General features: G+C 37.4%; 1 protein-coding gene across 2 annotated transcripts in view; it reads left to right on the top strand.

The window, feature by feature from the left end:
* LOC134847689 (uncharacterized) overlaps positions 1–21523 on the top strand; it is a 35016-nt gene that overhangs the window by 11167 nt on the left and 2326 nt on the right. The window contains exons 3-6 of one of the 2 annotated variants that reach the window (XM_063864861.1): positions 15882–16022; positions 17560–17672; positions 18935–19081; positions 20342–20486. In XM_063864861.1, the coding sequence (XP_063720931.1) occupies positions 15882–16022; positions 17560–17672; positions 18935–19081; positions 20342–20486 (546 nt within the window). The remainder of the gene's footprint in view (positions 1–15881; positions 16023–17559; positions 17673–18934; positions 19082–20341; positions 20487–21523) is intronic. The other variant, XM_063864862.1, reaches the window with a different exon arrangement.

The following is a 21523-nucleotide window of genomic DNA, read 5'->3' on the forward strand; positions in this document are numbered from 1 at the left end:
ATTAGTAACAGAGTTTGTTTATAACGAGACAAACAGTGAAAAAAAATCATGGAAGTTTTGTAACAATGTAACTTTGCCAAGGTCTGAAGTAGTTTTTGTTGCGCAAATGGTAGTAATTCTAATTTTACTAACTTTCTGCATTCTCAAACTTTCTTTCACTAAACTAAGTTGCGAAGAAATGTCAGTTTGGTTCTCGATTTTATCAGGCTTGGTTGGTTACGTACTACCAAACTCAAGAATATGAATAAAGTGATTGATACTTCGACAAGAATTTTTATGGCGATAGTGGGACCTTCAGGATCCGGGAAAACTGAGTTAATTTTGAAACTTCTGATGGGAAATACTTTTTACCCTAAATTTGGAACCGTTCTATATCTTTACAAAGAGATGCAACCTGCATTCTCAGAAAAAGTCTCTTCTCGCGAAGTGAATGTGGAGTTCATGAAATTCGACGGATTCGAATCTGTGAGAAAATTAGAAAATGTTCTTCAAGTTTTCGATGATTCAGGAATTTGTTAGGTTAGCGACAGCGGGTAGACCTAGAGGGATAGATGTAATATATGTTAAGCATAACTTGTTTCAACAAAGTCGATGGTCGCGTACGATTGATTTGAACACTTCACACATCATTCTGTTCAAATCGCCTCGCGACGTTCAGCAACTAGATCTTTTAGGAAGACAATTGAATGTATCAAAATCTTTGAGAAACTGTTACGAATTAGCTACCAGAGACTCTTTTGGACATCTTCTAATCAACTTGGACCCCCGTACATTAGATTGTTTGAGATATTGTTCAAATATCACACCACCTGGGCCAACAGTTTTTTATTTACCCTTATCTGAAGCAGAAACTACTCCAATCACAAATGAAAAAGAAAAACTTATCTATTCTGCGGCATATGGTACAAATGAAACCTGACCAGCTAAGAAGATTAATTAGAAAAACTTCAAATCGTGAGATCATAACACTTATTTGTGAATGTTTGCTCAATGTAGTCAATGGAAACGTACCCGTTAAAATCGCAAACATTGAACGATTCGAGACAGCATACAAATACTTAATAACTCCAAAAACCAGTGTTGTCAGAAAACGTGCGATTATTTTGAGTAAAGAAGGCTTCCATTTAGTTCGACAAATACTTTATTTTTGTTACAAGTACCTCACAACTTAATGATGACTGCTGAAGAATTCATTCTGATTCCGAAACACTTATATGTTAAAGAGCAGCCACATGCTGCAAGTGTTCTTCATGATAATAATATTAAACATAAAAATGCTCAACTGTCCTATCTTAACCGGCTTAGACCCCAATTACCTCCACAAACTAGTAAGACTACTGCAACGAAGGAAACATTTACGGATAATGTTGAGCCCCAACAAGAACAGCCTAAACTGTTAACGGACGATGAAGAAGTACCGGTCGAACGTGTTAAAGACGAAATACTAGAAGAGAAACACAATAGACAGACCGAAAGCATTTTAGGACAGTTACAAGTTTTAGAAGACAAAAAATTTGTTAGAGCAAAAACCGTACTTGAAATCATAGAAAATTCAGAAAGAGTAACCATAAACCGTGACAATGAGGTGATAAATGTAGATAAAGTACCAACAGGACTTAAAGCTACAATATTTTTATACGACATACAACAACCAACGAAAAATTACACAATCCGGCGTTCATTAACATTTTAACTGCTCTCAACTTGAATGAAAACCTGGTAATAAATCGAAATGCCAAACACGCGGTTCAGTCAGCGCCTATTAACGCTCAAGAGAAACGAGAACCCGGACTCTCAAGAACCCGCTCAACTTCGCCCACTTGGCAGGTAAAAAGTAGTGCAAACCTTAAGAGAAAAAAACACAAACGAAAAAGTCTCAGCGGTAATAGAAAAACCCAAAACCAAAAACGTGAAAAAGAGTCAGAAGAAGGCTCTGACTCATACGGAACGCCCCATAACGATTCAGATTCTCCAACGTCAGAAAAGACGAAGGCGCAAACAAAACAATGGGAAAATTACCAAGATTGAAGAAAAATTGTTGAAAACTAAATACAGTGACAAAGTTCCCGCGTTATTTGGTAGTGTGAACAACTTGATAAAAGCAAGCAATTTGTCGCGAAAGAAAGTTAAACATTTCCTTCATACTGAACCTGCGTACACGAAATATTGAACTGTGATCCGAAAAACGCCGCGACTCAAGGTCATAGTTTACGATATCGACGAAATCTGGTCATTAGATCTGGCCTTTGTTGATAAACTTGCCCAGTACAACCATGATGTTAAGTATCTGCTTGTTGCAGTTTACTGCATGTCCCGCTATCTCAGAGTGCAACCCTTGAAATCAAAGTATGCTACTACAACAGCAGAAGCGTTCAAACTAATGATAACGACAAAACAACCGGAAAAAATATGGGTGGACAAGGGCACAGAGTTTAAAGGGAGCATTATGTAAAAAGAAAGGCATAAACACATATAGCACAGAGAGCGAGAAAAAGTCCGCATTCGCTGAGAGAAATATCCGTTCCTTGAAAAATCTTATTTATAAGTACTTGGAGGATAAATGGACTTACTCATACATTGACAAATTGCAAGATTTTGTCAATGCAATTAATTCGAGAACAAATCGTGTCACAAATCTTGCACCAAATAAAGTAACTAAAAAAGATGTTCCTCGCTTGATTTCATTAAGAGCAGAACAGTCTTTGAAGTTAGTTCGACGTCCAAAGCTTTATGTTGGTGATTATGTTAGACTTGCCAAAGTAGACATACGTTTTCGCAAGGGTTACAAACAATCGTTCACCGATGAAGTGTTTGAAGTTTTTGACATACCAACACGAAATCCCCCAACATACAATTTGATTGATTCTAACAGAGAACCGATTGAGGGAAAAGTTTACGAGTCTGAACTAATTCGCGTTCTGGAGAAGGACAATCATGACTGAGGGCACTTCCAGCAGCCTTTTCACCCATAATGTTCCCCCTTCCTTCACAATTACCCTAGTTTCATCTGCATCAATGAACGTTTTTAAAGATAACACTCTGGCCAGCTTCAAAAATCTCCTGAGTGAAGAAACAAAATTGCAAGGTGAATGGAGAGTAGCAGTTACAGAAATTACCTTCCCTACTCAGATAACAACGTAACTGACAACAACATTGTATTCTACAAAAAAGATCGGGTTATAGCAAGCATGAAAGTTGATAAAGACAAGATCTCCAGACCTTACCTTGGAGAAACAGCAAAAATAACAAAAGGAGAATATACGAGCATTGATCAAATACTGGACGAGATTCGTCGAAAGACAGAATTAGAGAAATTGGATTACGTGATAGATCCAATAACCAAACATATTTCCTTATGGCTGCATTATTGGGAAGGTATAACTTTTTCAAGCCCGCAAATTCCTAGTCTACTTGGATTCAAAGGCGTCAGAGATGGAACTGGTTATCATAAAGGTTACAAACAAGGAAGCACGAAACATAGCACATTCTCTACCCAAGATCTTATTGCTGACTATCCCGTTGATGTATGCGCTGGTACTCAGCTTATGTTTATTTATCTGTTATAATTCATTATCAAATAGTCGGAGACACAAAAGCACCCCTTTTACGAGTCATTGATACAAATCGTCGAGTGAAAAACGGTTACGCATGTACAATTGAACCGAATCATCGTAAAGTGTTTAGTAATTTGGATTTTAAAAAACTTTTGGTCAATAATTTTTCCAATATTTCTGTGAAGTTGCGCACAGAAACTGGAGGACTTGTTCCTTTCGCTGGAGGGGGAAAAGTTGTTCTGACTTTGAAATTTCAAAAGTTTAGCAATTGATCAAAATGGATTCATATTACCACAACCAAGCAAACCTACCACATTTCTCGGGGCATTATAGACAACGAGGCAGTGGCTTCGGTGCATTAGCCTTGGGAATAGGAAGAGTCGCACTTCCACTGGCTCGAAAATTTGTGATACCCGCGGCTAAAAAAATCGGAAAAGAACTACTTCTTCAGGCAGCTCCAGAACTGATAGAAGTTGCAACAAAAAGAAAAAGTCCTAAGCAGGCACTCAAAAGCACCGTTAGAAAAACAATCAAAAAGCAAGTAGGAGGAGGAAGTAGATCTCGGAAAAGTCATCCGAAAAGAACGACGGCGTTTAAACGAAAAACGAGACGCGTCATTCCCAGAAAACGAACTGCACAGAGAATTCGCTCCGATTTCTTTATAAGGGTTAAAAATGATTTCTAATTTAATCCCGAGTGAAGCAACTCACAGCTCCTTGGACTTATTTGAGAAACCGCCTTTACTTGTCACTTTTGAAAATGCATTCACCCAAAAAATTGGACCTTCCTACTCTCCTGATGGTCCTATGCTCGAGTTTGAAGTACTCGGCGACAGAAATAATTTCATCGATCTTCAACGTACTCGTTTGGAAATAGTTGCACGAATTGTTCGAAGCAATGGAAACGTGCTTCGAACGCATGCTACAGAGGCGGCAAACAGAGATACACCGTATTTTGTTAACAATCCTTTATCTTCATTATTTTCTGAGTGTACACTGTCTCTGAATTGTAAAAAATATCAACTACCAATGCTAATTTTGCCCATTAAAGCTTTATTGAGACCGAGTTTTCATACGGTAATGATGCCAAGAAAACATGGTTGGCTTGTCAAGGTTATTATTATGAAGAAAATCCATCGGCCATTGACGGTGCTGGAAGGAGAGCTGATGATGTTACGGAGCGTAAAGGTCTCGTTGCGGCCTCGAGCGAGCTGAAGCTATTTGGTAAAATTGCTTGCGACTTTTTGTCGTGTGACAAGCATCTACTTAGTGGTGTGACAATAAGATTGTCTCTTAGACGTTCTCCTAATGATTTTGTTGTCATATCTGAAGATGCAGCTAAACACTGCAAGGTCCAAATAATCGAAGCTAACCTCTATGTCAGAAAGATGACTGTGACTGACCATGTTCTCTCATCAATAGAAAAAACTTTGTTGAAGAACCCGGCAATTTACAATTACATCGAAGTAGTACCAAAAACGTTTCTCGCAACTGCAGGAGTACAAAGCTGGCGACAAGAGGATGTTTTTGCAAAAGAACCTGTTCGAAGAATGATAGTAGCAATGAGCATAAACGAAGCATATTTGGGTACTAATAGAACAAACCCTTTTCATTACGAGAAATTTGGGTTGAATGAGATCATTGTGTACAGAAACGCTCTACCCATTGCCGGAACTCCCATCTCAACATCAGACAATAAAAGAATTTATTACAATACGCTTGAGGCATTTGATTTTGTTTTAAACACTAGTCATGGAATCAGTCTCGCTAATTATGATAATCATTTTATTATGGCTTTTGATCTCACGTCTACTCAGGAGGCTTCACACGATTTTATTCATCCTGAATTGACCAATTGCACTATTTCGCTCGAATTCAAGTTTGACGCAGGTCTCGGTAATAACGTCGAGTTATTGTTTATGGGAGAGCGTGCATCAACAGTTTATGTGCGTTCAGATAGAAAAATTACCAAAAACACTCTTATGACCTAAGATAGACATGGATAATCTTCAACTAGTAGAAATTATTAACCGTTGTAAACATTTGAAACATCGCTTTAGAGGTGTTTTTCCGGCAGATTTGCCATGCTCTTCAATACTGAAAAACGATAATACGTTCATGATTATGAATGCCTCACCATCGGATCAACCTGGAACCCACTGGTTGCTTTTTGCTCAAGCTGGAGGACAGATATTCTTCGCAGATCCTCTAGGTAAACGATTATGTGATTATCCCCTCGTGTACAAGAATATGCGACGTACAATTCACGAGGGAAATCAACTACTGTTGAAATAACCAATACAATCAGCTGATTCAGTGTTATGCGGACTTTATTGTATTTATGTTGCTCATGTTATAATTACAAACAAATTTCCAATAGGTTTCAAACTTAATTATCATGATTTGATATGATTTGCCAAACATATGTTATTCTAAATTAATTTATTGATGTTTTTGTAAAATTCATAAATTCGTTTTTTTTTTTCAATTCATTCTTATTAACAACAAAGTTTTTTTTCTGCAAGTTTATGTGAACCGCGAAAAGTTTCATATCAAGTCCTTCAAAATAATAAGGCATGGCCGTTTGGTTTAAGGGGCAATAGCTAACCCGGCGTTGCTCGTCGCTACGCTCCTCGGGAACGCCTCTCGCTTGTGTAGTAACATTTTTTTGATATACAAGAGCGAAAGAAAACCAATATTTAAAACTTGAATTTCTTCTCCATGATAAATTTCACAAACAAAGTGTTTGAATCAATTTCCATACAACCATACCCACTTAAAATTATGTCAATTATTTTCGAAAACTCAGCAGCGTTTTCACCATTCAAAATATTAGTAAAGCGTTCAATTGTTAAGTTAGTAATCAGGTCAGTTTGAGTTTGAACAGATTTAGTCTGCGAGCCGAAGCAAACTTGAGGCAATCGTCTGCGAACTGGAACACCACTAACATCTAAGTTGTTGATGGAGTTATAATTCACAGCTATTTTCAGTTTTTCCATCAGAGGGCCAGACAATTCATAGTTGGAGCAACCCAAAATTAAATATTTGAATGTTGAGAGAAGACAAGGAACAACGAAGGCTTTTGAAGTCATCTTGTTAAGTAAATCGGTAGACTCTTTCGTAAATTCGACCAGCACATGATAATTGTTTTCGTTGTCAATCGAATGGTTGCAAAAATCTAATTTATTCGAATGGGAGGATACTGCAAAATTTGCTTTTGAAGCGAAGCCTGAAAAGTTGGGTTCATGATTCAGGATGAAAAATTTGTAATTTTTAGGGAACTGTTTGAAATAATCAGGGGATTGCTCATATATTGCTTCAACCATTGCTTTGAAGTTTCAATCGAATAACGAGTTGATAATGTTACACAACCCGACAGTTATCATCGTTTTCACTTTCGCATTCCTTTTCAGAGCATGAAGATTTGTTTCGCTTTTTTCTAAGTTTTTCAGTCACGTCGCAGTTTTTTGCTTTCGTCAACCTTTTGATTTTTGTATAATTGTCCGCCAAGGACTCGAATTCACCAGTTGACAAAGTTATTCCTTGTCGATACTTGAAAGTTCCCTCCTCTTCTTTTTTGTACAATTTGATAGTTATGTAAGTACCGGTCTGTGCGAATATTTTTGCACCGACTCTAACTAAACGTTCATCATTCGAAGATATATCCCTAAAATCATCGAAATAGTCTACATCCGTGTCAAGAGAAGCGTACATTATAAATGAATAACAACCAACTGGTTTTTAGTGTGGAACGTTGAAGAATGACTGATCACAGTATACGAGACAGATCATGCGCTCCCAAAGTAAAAATTTACGTGATAACGTTTACGAGCGCCCTAAGCCATATTGATAAGACTTAATCACCAAGGATATAATTTCTTTAACGATAAACCTCTTTTTATATGGGTATTTAGTTACTTTTTCCCCCGGCTATACTCTAAAAATCTTCTAGTGTTATTTATTGTGACGGTTATTTTAATGACTGTTATGAATCATGGTAATGAATTTCTAACAGCATAACAAAGAATGTCTGGCAAACTATCATGAAAACTTGATTTTGAGTGCTTTCGCCCGTAGCCACTATAATAAAGCTATCACATAAATCTAAAAAATCGGGTTTTCACATTCATTCCTAACATGACCTCAGGCGTCATGCTTAAAAGAATGAATAAAATTTGATAGCCTCGCCTAAAAAGTTATTAGCTTTGACCTAATTGAACTATGCCACACCTTTCCTGATCTCATTCTCATTAATAAAGTTTTCATACTTTTCATTCTCTCAATTTCATTTCGGTAGTTCAGTCATTTCATTTTAACAAAACTTTAAACCTCTTCAAGTCATGACTAGTCCTTTACAAATAATCTCAGTGTCTGACCGAGAAAGAACAATTATCTACCAAACATACACGAGAGAGTCGATTGCAGTCATCCATCAACAGAAAGAGAGAGTCTCTCCGTCTACAGCAAGTCCGTTCAATGACTTGGCTCCCCAAAAAAAACGACGAGAATCAAAACGAGGAATGGACTACAAAAAGTCATATCATGCCACCGAACTACCTCCTTGATCACATCGATCTACTTAGACAGAATCGAAAACGAATGTACGAGAGTTGCACTATTCACGAGAGCTATCCGGCATTAGAAAAGACGGAGATAAACGACACAACCTCGCTCGAGCAGTCTCCAAGAAAAATTCTCTTCGCGTATGACTGCGAGTCAATACCATTGTATGAAAATCAGGAGGGATGTATTCGTGATGATGCAGAGCGCGAAGCGTACTAGGATATTCCGACAGCAATGTCTCCCGAGTCGTTTGTTAGGGGAGCAGTTTCAACTCCAGAACAATCAACTTCCTAATCGGATGCTCGGGTTTCATCTAGTGCGGAGACAATTGATCTAGTCACCCCAGATCTCATTCAAGGCACTCCTCCAAATGCAGCTTGCTATGCGCCATAAAAGAGAAAACTACAGTTTCGAGGTTTCTAATAACTTAAACAAAAAACTTTCGTTTGTTTCAAATATTATTCCAAGGTTTTATATTTTCATTTTTGTTTGATTTGACTTCTAAGCTGTTTTAACATAACTGTGTGTATATTTTTTGTCTCAGTTTTTATTTTGCTTAGAAGATCAATTAAAGTTTGCCCCTTAAAGTTTTCAGCAAAATGTTAGAGAAAAACTAGAAAAAAATCACAAATCGAGAATAATTTTACGCTAAAATTGTTGTTTGAGAAAGAATGAGAGAGAGAGAGAGAGAGAGAGATAGAGAGAGATAAATACACTTGCTCAGTAGTAAACCCCATTTGGAATATCCTTTTCGGGATGTTTTTTTCTTTTCAAAAGAAAGATAAATATGGAAGGGTCCAACATTTTCTTGTTGGTAGTCCAACCATATTTATTTGGCTTTTTTATCAAACACTCTCTGTCCTCTCTCTCATCATACTTTGTGCCCGGTGGGGTTAGCCAGGTCTTACGCAAAGTAACAGAGAGTGTTTTAAGCCATAAATCTGCATTATATTACATTCATATACATGTTTTGGGTGTAAAACGGACAATTTTTTGGTAAAATGTGAAAAAAAAATTTATGTTTTTTTTTTCGAAAAATGAACATGACCCTTAACCCTGCTCAGAAATTCATGGCAAATTGATTGAGGGTAGTTTCAATGAATTTGGAGAGAAAAAAATTTTTCCCAATTTTTTTTTCAATATTTTCACAAAAATCAGATTTTCTCAAAAAATCACAACTTTTTAAGCGTCTACTCTCATTGATTGGGCTATAATTGTTTTTTTTTTAATTTCTACGCTTGTCCTAATTACGTATCAGATAGCGCCTAAAAATTTCAAACCACATTCACTTGAATTTAAAACGTGAACGAATACTTCAAGCTAAAAATGAAGGAAAAAAGAAGTTAAAAAATTATGTTTTTTAAATTTCGAACACGACCAGTAGAACTGTGCTCGAGGTCCCACAAAACTAACTGGTTTTTTTTGTTGATAGATTTAAAAGACACTTTTTAAACTTTACTTTTCCTTTTTTCACAACATAAAAAGTTTGAGATTTTCCTTTATTTTGAAAAAAAAAATTCACTTGAAACTACAGAACGGGAGGCGTTCCCGAGGAGCGTAGCGACGAGCAACGCCGGTTTAGCTATTGCCCCTTTAACCAAACGGCCATGCCTTAATAATTCGAAGGACATGATATGAAATGTTTCACGGGACACTGAATGACATGAACGAAACTTTGATTCCGATATCTTTTACACATTCAAATGACAATCTATGCTTATCATGCATCGGTAACTATCAAGGTATCAAATTTGCAAAATTTTCGTTTTTTAAGTTAACTATTTTATTTCAACTTAATTAGTTAGTTGAGGGCTTTACTTTCTGAATACTTTTATCTCATGTTTCTACTTTTTATTATACCTATTTACGCAAACCAAGAAGTGGGCTTGAAATCATTAGGAAATTACTGTTTCACGGTTAAAATTAGTCAGAAAAAGTTTTAGGCTCTATCTGAATCATTCTAAGCTTTAAGTTTTGTAACTTAGTGCTGAAATGTTAATTGAAAGTCTAAGCCAGTCCCCTAAAAAATGCCAAAACTTTATCGCTAACCCTTAAAATTAACAGCAAAAGTTTGAGGCTGTAAATGAATCAGTTTTTAGTATACAAAACCCCTGCACTTGAGCAGAGTGATGAGACATTTAGAGCTTAAAGCTACAATAAACCCTGTTTTTGGAAAGGAAAGTACTTATTGTCAAGACGGCGAAGTATAACTCTCGTTAGTGGCTTCTACTTGCCCTTACCCGCAAAGTTTTTTGGTGCTAGTCACTTCTCGCTTTTGCTTTTTCATAACCAGTTCTACTTCTTGAAATTTTCCTGAATTACTTCAGTAACTTCAACAAACAATGCCGAACTCTACTTCTATCGCGACACCTGTTCCTTGCCAGCAGTGCGGAAAAATACTGAGCTCTAAAAGGAACTTGAGAAGACATGAGCAAAAATTTCACAAGATCCTTCCTCCCCCTCCTCCTCAAACTGTTTGCGATGAGTGTCTCGAGTCATTCGAGAGTTTGTCGGAAGCCCGAGAGCACGTCGAGCTGGTACATGACATGACTTCGAATAGTCATTGTATCTATTGCCATACAATATTTCTCGCCGCGGAAAGCTATAGACAACACTTGCTGAAGAAGCACGCATTGCCAGTTTGGGACGGCATTGAGACGACGTCTTCCGCTGCCCCAACGGAAAGCGCGTTCAGAGGCAAATTGCGTCGATACGATCTCAAAGTTGGTGAAAAAGAAATAGATTTGCTTCAAGTCATGATGCAAAACCAGGAGGAAATAGATGCTCTTATACTGGAAAGGGTCAAAGAGGGTCCGAACAAGGTGCAATTTTACGTGGAAGTGGGAATGATCAAAATTCCCACTGTGCAAGACGGGGACAGTGGAAACTTCGAAAGGACCATGCTGTTTCTGAACACTAAGACATTGACAGTGTACTTCGAGGGAATAGCTGGGGTTCAATTCTTGGAACTGATTGAACATATGGTCAACCAAGTCAATTCGTTCTCTTCTCATGGTAGCGGATGGATTATTGACAGAATTGAAAAATTGCAAATCAGTTTCGCGGCCTTCTCACCAATAAGAGCAGGATCCTACCTCGAGCTACCTGATGCACTCAGCGCAGCATCTACTCTGCTCACAAATATCAACACTAAAGATGATGACCGTTGCTTTCTCTACTGCTTTGTTGCCGCATATCACAATGTGAATGAGCCGGCCCTCTAACCCACATCTAGACGGTGGCTGGAGAAAAACAAAGTCTCAACCTACAATCTCGACAAAGAAGGAATTGTGAAAATCAATGGGGAATACGAAATGCCAATGGGTCTGATGGATATGGACAGATTTGAAAAGTTGAACAATTGTCAAATCAACGTCTTCCGGTAAGCAAATTCTAATTGCCTTCTAAAAATTTTAAAATTCCTTCAATAATTTTCTTCACCTATTCAAACACCCTTTTTATTTCATTCCAAACCTAGGTTATTTTTCTGTTCAGGTACAACGATGGCGAATTTTTGCCCATAAGAGTATCGAGCAGATTCACTACTAGCCTGATTGTGGAATTGTTGCTGCTGACAGATGGATCAAAATATCACTATGTGTTGATAAGTGATCTCCAAAAACTGGTCGAGTACGTGCGGCACAAAGTGCACCGATTTCAATCTGAGATTTGTCGCAAATGTTTCCACACATGCGCTTCATTCGAAACTCTGAGAAGACATCAAGAACTGTGCTACAAAGACGAAGATGTCGTCATAACAATGCCCAAGCCGGGAAAAGATGACCACAAGTTCAAAAACTTAACAGCTCGTTGGTACGTACCCAGAGTAATCTACTTTGATTTGGAGTCACTGCTCTTACCAGTATACAGACCGCAACCTGATCCGCGAAAATCTAGCACGCAAACAATTGAAATCCATCAACCGTGCGGCTACGCGTTAGCAATAATCGAATTTGGGAAAAAAGACCTGTTAAAGTTTAAGCTTAAAAGAGGACCGAATGTGATGGAAGAGCTAATTAGCTCCCTTGAATCGTTAGCGAGACAAATTTACGTAGAAAAAAGGTAATATTACACTTTCACTGGTATAACAGACCAGGAACGGGAAGATGCTACATTTTGTTGGATATGCGAGAATGATTTTCCGACAATGATCAAGTGGTACTTGATCATTGCCATTACACCAACAAGTTCCTGGGTTGGGGACAAAATGAGTGTAACGTTAATAGAGAAACAACAAATTACATTCCAGTGGTAGCTCATAATTTGTCAAATTATGATTTACACTTTATAATCAAAGCGCTGGCAAAAAGCGATTCGGAAAACACTTTTTCCGTAATACCCGCATCTGAAGAAAAATATATATCCTTGACAATCTCAGTATATATAAAAACGTACACGGACAAAAACGGCAAAATCAAAAGACTCTACAAAAATCTGAGGTTCATCGATTCGTATAGGTTCATGCTAGCATCGTTGGCAAAACTTGTCGATAATTTGCCCAACGAAAAGTTTTTTCTGCTGGAGAACTATTTTGAAAAACTCGGCCACTCAGCTGAAAAAGTCAGTCTGTTGAAACAGAAAGGGCATTACCCCTACTCATACTTCAACTCATTCGAAAAATTCCGAGAAACTCACCTTCCCCCACGAGCAATGTGGAAAAATAGTCTAACAGGAGGGGATGTGAGTGTTTCAAGAAGCGAGTACAATCAGGCCCTTAAAGTTTTCACCGAACTGAAGTGTCGCTCACTTGGTGATTACCACGACTTGTACTTGACTACAGATGTGCTATTGCTTGCTTCCGTTTTCGAAGCTTTTCGGGAAGTTTGCTATCAAACATACGGGCTGGATTGTGCCTGTTACTTCACGGCAAGTAACCTTTCCGGGGACGCCTTTTTAAAAGTTTGTAAGCCCCAACTGAAACTCTTGACGGACCGTGAACATCTGGACCTTGTGCTGCGAATGATACGAGGAGGCATGTCGTCGGTCTATGCGCGCCGATTTTACAAAGCAAACAATAAATACCTCGACAATTTTTTGCCCTCAGAACCATCAAGCTACATCCTCAATATTGATGCAAACAATTTGTACGGGGGGATAATGAAACACTGCCCTTTGCCATTAAACGATTTTTCAATAGTTGAAAAAAGTCTGGCAGACATACTGCTCACCAGCGAAACCTCAGAGTGGGGTTATATAGTTGAAGTCAATTTAACCATACCCGAAGAGCTTCACGACTTCTTTGCTGATTACCCCCTTGCCCCCTCTCGTGAAGTAGTGGACATCGGTGCAATGAGCAACGAGCAAGTCGACATGTTGGGGAAATTGGGAATCACCACACTGCCAAAATTGCCAAAGCTTCTACAGACCTTGCATCCTAAAGAAGGTTATGTTTTGCACTACCTTACCCTAAAATTGTACCATGAGCTGGGAATGAAAATAACTCAGCTCGGAAAAGTTCTTCAGTTCCGCCAAAGTCACTGGATGGCACCCTTTGTCGACCTCAACACCCGCCTACGAAAAGCCGCGGTAAATAAATTCCAGGAGAACTTCTACAAGCTAATTGTTAATTCAGCTTTCGGTAAGACAATGGAGTCTAAGTTAGGAAGAAAGAAGCTGGAGATTGTAAGGAATGAGAGAGAACTTTTACAAAAAAACAGCTCTGAGCACAATGAAAAGCTTTCAAATCATTGACGATCAATTAGCCACAATTAGCTTTTCAGTAACGAAAATATTGTGGGATAAACCTATGATAGTTTGTGCGATCATCCTAGACCTCGCCAAGCGTTTCATGTTTCAGTTTCATTATCAAAAAATGAAACCAAATCCAAACTTGGAACTCTTTTACTCCGACACGGATAGTTTTATGTACGCTATAAAAACTGATGACGTTTACCGAGACTTGGAGAAAATAAAAGCTGATTTCGACTTTTCAAATTACGATAAGGACCATTTCTTGTTCGAGGATACCAACAAGAAAGTTGTGCTGAAGTTCAAAGACGAGACTGGTGGGAAGCCGATCAGAGAATTCATCGCCCTAAAACCGAAACTATATTCGGTCGTCCTTAATGGTAAATAAAATTTAAGCCACCCTTCCACCCCCCATTCCTACCTTTTACAGAACAAAATTACCACCACCAACCTACCTACATCCCTTAATTTGTTGCATTAAACTTTTTTACCAATTGCCTAAACGTTGACTTATCTGACAACATATTCCCTCTTTTTTCCTCTTTTTTAATCATAATTTAGAGTCTTCTGCTCTTTTTTGGTAAAATGAATCAAATTTTGTTCGGTATAAATTGAGTTGCTGAAGTGAAATGAAGCTATCCCCTACGTTGTAGAAAAGAATAATAGTTTTGCTTCTGTTTAGAAGGCTCTCAAAAATTGAGTGCCAAAGGAATTAAACGGAGTGCACAGAGAGAACTGGTCCACCAAACCTTCAGGGACACATTATTTACTGGAAAAACAATGAGAGTGTACAACTATAATATAGTTTCGAAAGGTCACACCAATATGACAGTGAAACAAAACAAACTTGCATTATCACCATTCGACTCAAAACGTTTTCTACTTTTCGACGGAATTTCGACAGTGCCCTTTGGCCATAAAACCGCTGAAGAAAATGCTTTTCTAGAAGACATTTACATGGACACCGAGTGGGCCAACTCATACAATGAAACTGATAACAGTTCTCCCGATTTTACACTTCCAGATTGGGGATTTTTACAGCGGCCCTACTCAGAAGCAGAGCTGCAAGAAGAAGAAGAAGCTTCTAGTAGCCGATTCCGTGAACGTCCCCCTATAAAAAAACCCATTTATTTTATCTGAAGCTTCAGAAGAACGACCATCTAAAAAACAGCGCAAAGAAAACCAAAACAATAAACATTAAAGTCTGAAACATATATTTTCAGATGATTTTTACTGTTCGTCCTTTTTATACTTCGACTTGTATATGTTTAGGTTTTTACCAATTTACAACTAATAAAATACTCGTATTGAGCTCAATCACTGTTTTAACATAAATAGCTTCAGGCAAATAAACTAGTAGACGCAAACCAAGTGTTAATTCAAACAAATGTGTGAAATCCTTAGGCTTGTTTTCAATAACAAACTTTAATAGCATGACAAATCTTTGACAAAAAGAAAGCCAGGAAATGATATCCACATGAAACTAGGACGAAAAAAGAAAAGTTCAGGAATTAGGACGATTAATTTTAATTATCGCGGGAAAAAGGACCGCTTTCAAAGGAATTAGAAGGAATTATTGTATCTCGTCCCGGTTGTTGAGCTCAGCTTAACAAGATCCTAAGGAGGGGGTCTTTTACTTTAGGGGTGGGAACTTGCGATCATTTACAAAATCCTAGGATAGGGGTCCTCCAAAAAATTAAGGACCACTTTCCTAGAATTTTGCTTTACGTGAGGACCCCCCTTAGGAAGGACCCCCCCCCCTTAGGATCCGGGACACGATACAATACTACTGACGCCGCTTTAGGGTCCAAAAAAATTGGTATCTCAAAATAGTACAAATGGGGACCCTTTGGGTTGGCGGGGGTCGAAATCCTGGGGGAAGAGGGGCGTCCGCTCCCCTCCCTAAATCCACCCCCGGAAAAGAGCAAGAACATTTGGACCTTGAGTTGCTAAATATTTGTTCAAATATTCAAGAAAGCGAAATTTTAGTTTGGATTTTTTTGGGACACCCTGTATTTTGTTGTTCCGTCACTGGAAATATGGTCTGATTACAAAAAGGCTTAATTTTCAATTTTAGATTGCAAAATGGATACAGAGAGCATGAAATACTATGATGATCGAAAAACGTTTCGAGAAACGCTGACTTCCAAACTTGACTTTGTGGGAAAAGCCATCAACATGTTCACGTGTCCTTGTCCACTCGACAAATTGGCAGATGGTAAATAAATAAACTGATCGTGTAATTATTTTAAATTTAAAAAAACATCCTGAAGAAAAAATAAAGAAAAAAAAACAAGTTTTAACAAACATTACAATGCACCCTAGCTTTTTCGCACCTAAATGTTGATTTTTGACTACTTTTACAAATGCTCCTGATCCATGTGGGTCTTTTCTAATTATATATTTCTTTTTCTTTGCGCCGTCTGCGCGTCGCACTCTTTATTTTATCCCGGGTATTTCCTTGCAACGAATTTTGCTTTAAGGACCATGGCTGTTGTCAGAAAAAATCTGCATACAAAAATACAATTTTTGACAGAAGTTTTTCTGATGTGACGTGGTAGTGCCACCTCGCTAAATAAACATCAAAAATGCCTAAAAATTGTGAACAATGTACTCTACCATAGCACCCATAATGCCAATTTTGACATACAAACGATAGGAACTAGCTAAAAAAGTCGAAACATAGATCGAGTACAATCAAAACATAGGTCGAACATAGTTGGAACTTAGTGTGGAACTGCGCATGCAGTAACCTTGATATGTTTTTGTATTGGTTCTAAAAAAGCTTATGGTTAATATGTAATAGTTTAAGGCCATATATCTCATGCTAAGTTATCTCATGAGATCATGGACCGTCTGTGCCTGCGTTTGCGAGATTATGAAGAGTTTTACTTAGACCACACTACAATAAAACAAATATCAGTTTGAATTCTTTTATTGATCAATACTCTTTTTTACAGGTTAGCAGTTAAATTAGTATGCTAGCACTCACATAACGCAGTGAGCAGAATCCTGGAATCAGGATAACAAACTGATATTTGAATATCGGGACCAAGTTAAAACCCCTCCCCTCCCCCATCCAAAGCCGTTTAGGGGGGAGGATGTTAATTTGGTCCTGATTTCGAATGTTTAGCCAATCAGAATAGAGCATTTTATAAGCAGCGCTTAGCAAGTTTATTTTAAATTGAATGCTCAGGTAGAGGATATTAACTTGGTCTATTTGGGGGAGGCGATGTTACCTTGATCCATATATCTCGAGCGGGGGGCGGGCGGATTAAAAAAAAATCGAAAATTGTGTCAACTCTGTCAACCGGTCGTTCAAACCGGTTTGTTGAGCGCTCCCAAATCACTGTAAAGAGGCCTTTTCTTCGATTAATTTTTCTTCGCCACAGGCAAAGTTTTGAAAAAACCGGCCAAAAAAGGCGCTTTTAGACAACTTTTGGAAAATTTTGATCAAAGAATCGCGTTTTTTTTTCTGCGTGCGCTTTCGCCTCAAAATTAGTATATTTTGGCGCCAAAGGCGTCTTTGGATAATTTTTAGGGTCAGTCAGCCAAAATTGGATGTTTCAGAATAGTACAAAGGAGGACCTTTTGGGTCGTAAGGGTGTCGAATCTCTGAGAAAGAGGCGTCCAACAACCCCCCCCCCCCCCTAAATCTGCTGGTGGTTGTGGGCAAAATCAAACTCAGATCCTCCATGGCAGTACAAAAAAAATAACATAAATTCTGTGCAGCAGTTAGTTTGGGACTATTTCAGACTACCACAACGTGTTCAAGCAGCAGGTGCAATTTAGGGACTCAGTCTGGTCAGAAGCTAAACTGGTTTACGACAGTCTAAAAAAGAGAGCCGTCTGCACTGCAAAAGATAAGGTATAAAAGGGTTAATTTTAAACTTCTCTCACCCATGAATTTAAGGCCACACAAACACTAATAAAGATATCAAGAAAACGTTTATCAGTGGTATACAGTGGTAAACACAGGAATTATTTTGAGAAAATTTTTTGTTAGTTTCGAGTATTTCACAATTTTATAAACCACCACTTTGATTTTCGAATGACAATATTTAGCAACAATTTTCTGCGATTGACCATTTTTAGCGAAAATTTCTTCCATTGAACATATTTAGCCGAAACTTTCCACGGATGACAGCATTTTACAAAATTTTTCTGCGAATGAGCATATTTAGCAAAAAAAATTGGAAATGGCCATATTTAGCAAAAATTCTCTCAAAAAACCATATTTAGCGAAAAATTGTAGCATATTTTTTCTGCTGTTTTTTTGCTTGCACTCCGCCTTTTAACCGAAGGGACATTTAAAAATCTTCAGGGTTGGTCGAACAAACATGGAAGTCATACAGTAAAGTGTAATACCAAATTAATACCTTTTGGAACCATTTCGGCAATAATATCCTTTGAAAACATTTCGGCAATAATATCCTTTGAAAACATTTCGGCAATAATACCCTTAAAAACATTTCGGCAATAATACCCTTTGGAACCATTTCGGCAATAATACCTTTCAGAAAAGTTTCGGCAATAACCCTTCGGAAAAAATCCGCAATCAACCTCCCGACCCCAGAATTGAGGCCTTTAGATTGGTCGGTCCGACTTGCTACAACTGAATATTGAGTTCTCTTTTCTTCATCAAATACACTATGGCGAATTTTGAAAGTGTCGTTCGAAGTTTGGGGAGATTCATACTCTGCACGCTACCCGAGTCAGTTGCGGTGTTTCATGCCAAGGGATCAAGGGTTTTTTTCCAACTGGGGGTGAAGATGATGAACAAATTATGAAACATTTCGTTGACTTTGTTTTGCTCAATCAAGTTTTATTTGAAAACGCCTGAAAAAACAAATTATACCCATTTTTATTGAAATTTCTGCGCCAAAAGTCTAATTAGAGCCAAATCTGGAAATATTTCGTACAAAAAGTTGATTGCTTTGGTGTGCGCTCCCCAGCAAAATGAGGTAACATAGGCGCTAAGAGATCTTTAGTCAGAACAAAATCGTCAGGAAAAAGTGAATGTCGCAAAACAGGGATATTTTGGGTGGGCGGGGATCGAATTCAGATACGGGCGTTCAAATTAACAGATTTTAAACTAAATATAGGATCATAATTTGTGATAATTTTAAGCAGAACACTGAATGTCCGATGGTGTTTGTGCACATGAGAATGGCCAACTATTATCACAAAAAAATGCGAGCACGAAATGACTTCAATATTTACGATAAGACGGACTACGTACAAGTAGCCTTCAGAAACGCATCCATCACTTACCAGGTAAAACCAGACTTTAAGTTATGCTTTTGTTTGATTGCCACTTTATGAACATTAATAGTTTTCTGTGCTTTTATTCAATAGTAAAATCATTATACGGGAAAGTCAGACTATAAAAATTGTTTTATCAGCCAGAGGCCTAATCGTTAGATTAATTATTTAATATTAACTAAGCTATGGCTATCCTAGAAGAACTCACCTTCTAAATTGCAGATCTTGTGCAATTTGAACCCGCGATCATATGGTTGCTAGGCACCATCGACACCGATCCGTCACATCACCCCCTAAAACTTTTAGAAAAATTATTATAAACAAAATTGGGAACATGAGACGAGAAAAAAGGAAACAAATGTGAAAAGGAGGTGCAACTAACGGGATGCTGCTAGAAATAAAAACTTTATGAAAAACAAGGATAGCCGGTTACTGTGCAAGTAGCACAGAGCGTTCCGACCAGTCTTTAAAAACTACAAAAAATTTTTTTTTCTTCAAATTAGTGTAGTTTTTTCTGCGAGGTGTGATAAAAGGATCTGATGTAATACTATAATTTAGGCTTCTTATACAGTCAGAGTAATACAGGCCAATTGGAAAAATTGACAGGAAATTGACTAAAAACAAAAAAAATAAAAAAAATTAAAAAATTGAAAAAGAAAAATTTAAATTTATTTTGCTAAAAATTTTTGGAGTTATCTGCAACTTTGGATTCTCAAAATGGAGTTAAAAACTCAAAATGGAATCAAAGATTAATTTGACTTGCTGAAATCTAAGTATCTAAGTTTTTAGGCGTTAATTTAGGTACAATTAAGCTGTTGTAAGCCTGCTCACTCATTATATTCGCTCGACATAAGACAAAAAATCAAAAAATTCAAATTTTCAAGGTGGTTTGAATCACGACTATAAGGGATTTTTTATGTTATATCACTCAACCCAATCCGATGATTATTTTGGTACCTGATTTTGCGTGGAAAACAAAAAAAAATTAAAACACACCTGAATACAAAGTTTCTTTCAATTTTCAATGGTCGAAACAATAAAAAAAATTGGACGGCCAGCTCGCGGTCCCAGCGGTTACTGATAGGGGTAGGGCTGGTCTTAGTTTTGAGTTCAGAAAGGACATGGCTTTACTTTTGATTTAAATTAAATGCAATTTTTACAAGTTTCGTTTTTATTTAATGTGGTCTGAAATTTCATTTTTTTTTTCGCTCGAAATAAAAATTGTAATGGCCCTGCAATGACTAAAGAGAATAATCCTTGTTTTTCTTTCAGACTTCAACTATATTTGTCTTGGGCTATACGGACAAAGATGTGTTCAATTTTTTCGAGATGCACTCCAGAGAATTTGACGGGCTCGACATTATTTTTGTCTCTCATGAAAGGAGCAATCTTATCAAGGACCCCCATAAATACGCAGGTCAGCCAAATTGAAAGTAGTATATGTGGGGGCCAATCAGGGACCAGTCTGGACCAAGTTTATATCCCCCGACGTAGGGGGGAGGATGTTAACTTGGTTCAAAACTGCATTTTTCAGACAGTCACAATCGAGTATTGTAAACGAAGCGCTGAGCCATTTTATTCCAAATTAAAGATTGGGGAGGAAGATCTTAACCTGGTCTGGTTAGGGGGAGGATATTAATTTTATCCGCCAGTCCACATAGCGGCCATGTGTATTAAATTATGAAATTCTTTTCCAGTTGCCGGGACTTCCTCATTGGCTCCTACATTTGGTATCAAAAGGTACTGGGAATGTGTTTTGCCAGATATGTCCACTAAACAGTGGCAGTTTTAGTTGACCAAAGTAGTTATAGAAAAGCAAACTCTGAAGAATCATTTTTCATAAGTGCTTATAGATCTAAAAGACTGTTACGCCTGTTGAATTATATTGAGTTTCAATTGCGGTCTAATAAATTAGACACCAAGCAAATGAGACGATGATCCTAAAACAATTGAGTTTAGGAAAAAAATTATTAAAAAATTGACATTTTGGATGACAAGAACATGGCCAACAAAATTTCTTGCATAGAAAAATATTACACGAAAACAAAAAGAGTATATTATCATAGAACCAATTAAAATTATAATTTTAAATATAAAAATATAAATATAATACTTACACACTTAAAATACTTCATCGAAATTGTGTAGTACATATTTAAAAGTCCTAAATTAAACAGCTAAGGCATTTAAGAACCTGATTTGCGGTTGTCCACAATGAGTATTCAATCACAATTTATTGAAGAGTCATAAACATTGTGAACACTCTTATTGGGGAACACTCTTTAAGATTTTATTTTTTTAGGAAATTTTTTTCAGATTTTTTCACGCTTCAGATAGAGTTTTTGCCGCTTGACGCTTAGTAATAAAGTAAAAACGAAAGTAATGGAATAATTGTGCTCGGGGTGGTTTTTTCTTCAGACGATTTTCGACTTATTAACTAGAAATTTTGACGGA

Source organism: Symsagittifera roscoffensis, chromosome 6 (assembly GCF_963678635.1).
Source record: "Symsagittifera roscoffensis chromosome 6, txSymRosc1.1, whole genome shotgun sequence".
Taxonomy (NCBI): Eukaryota; Metazoa; Xenacoelomorpha; order Acoela; family Convolutidae; genus Symsagittifera; species Symsagittifera roscoffensis.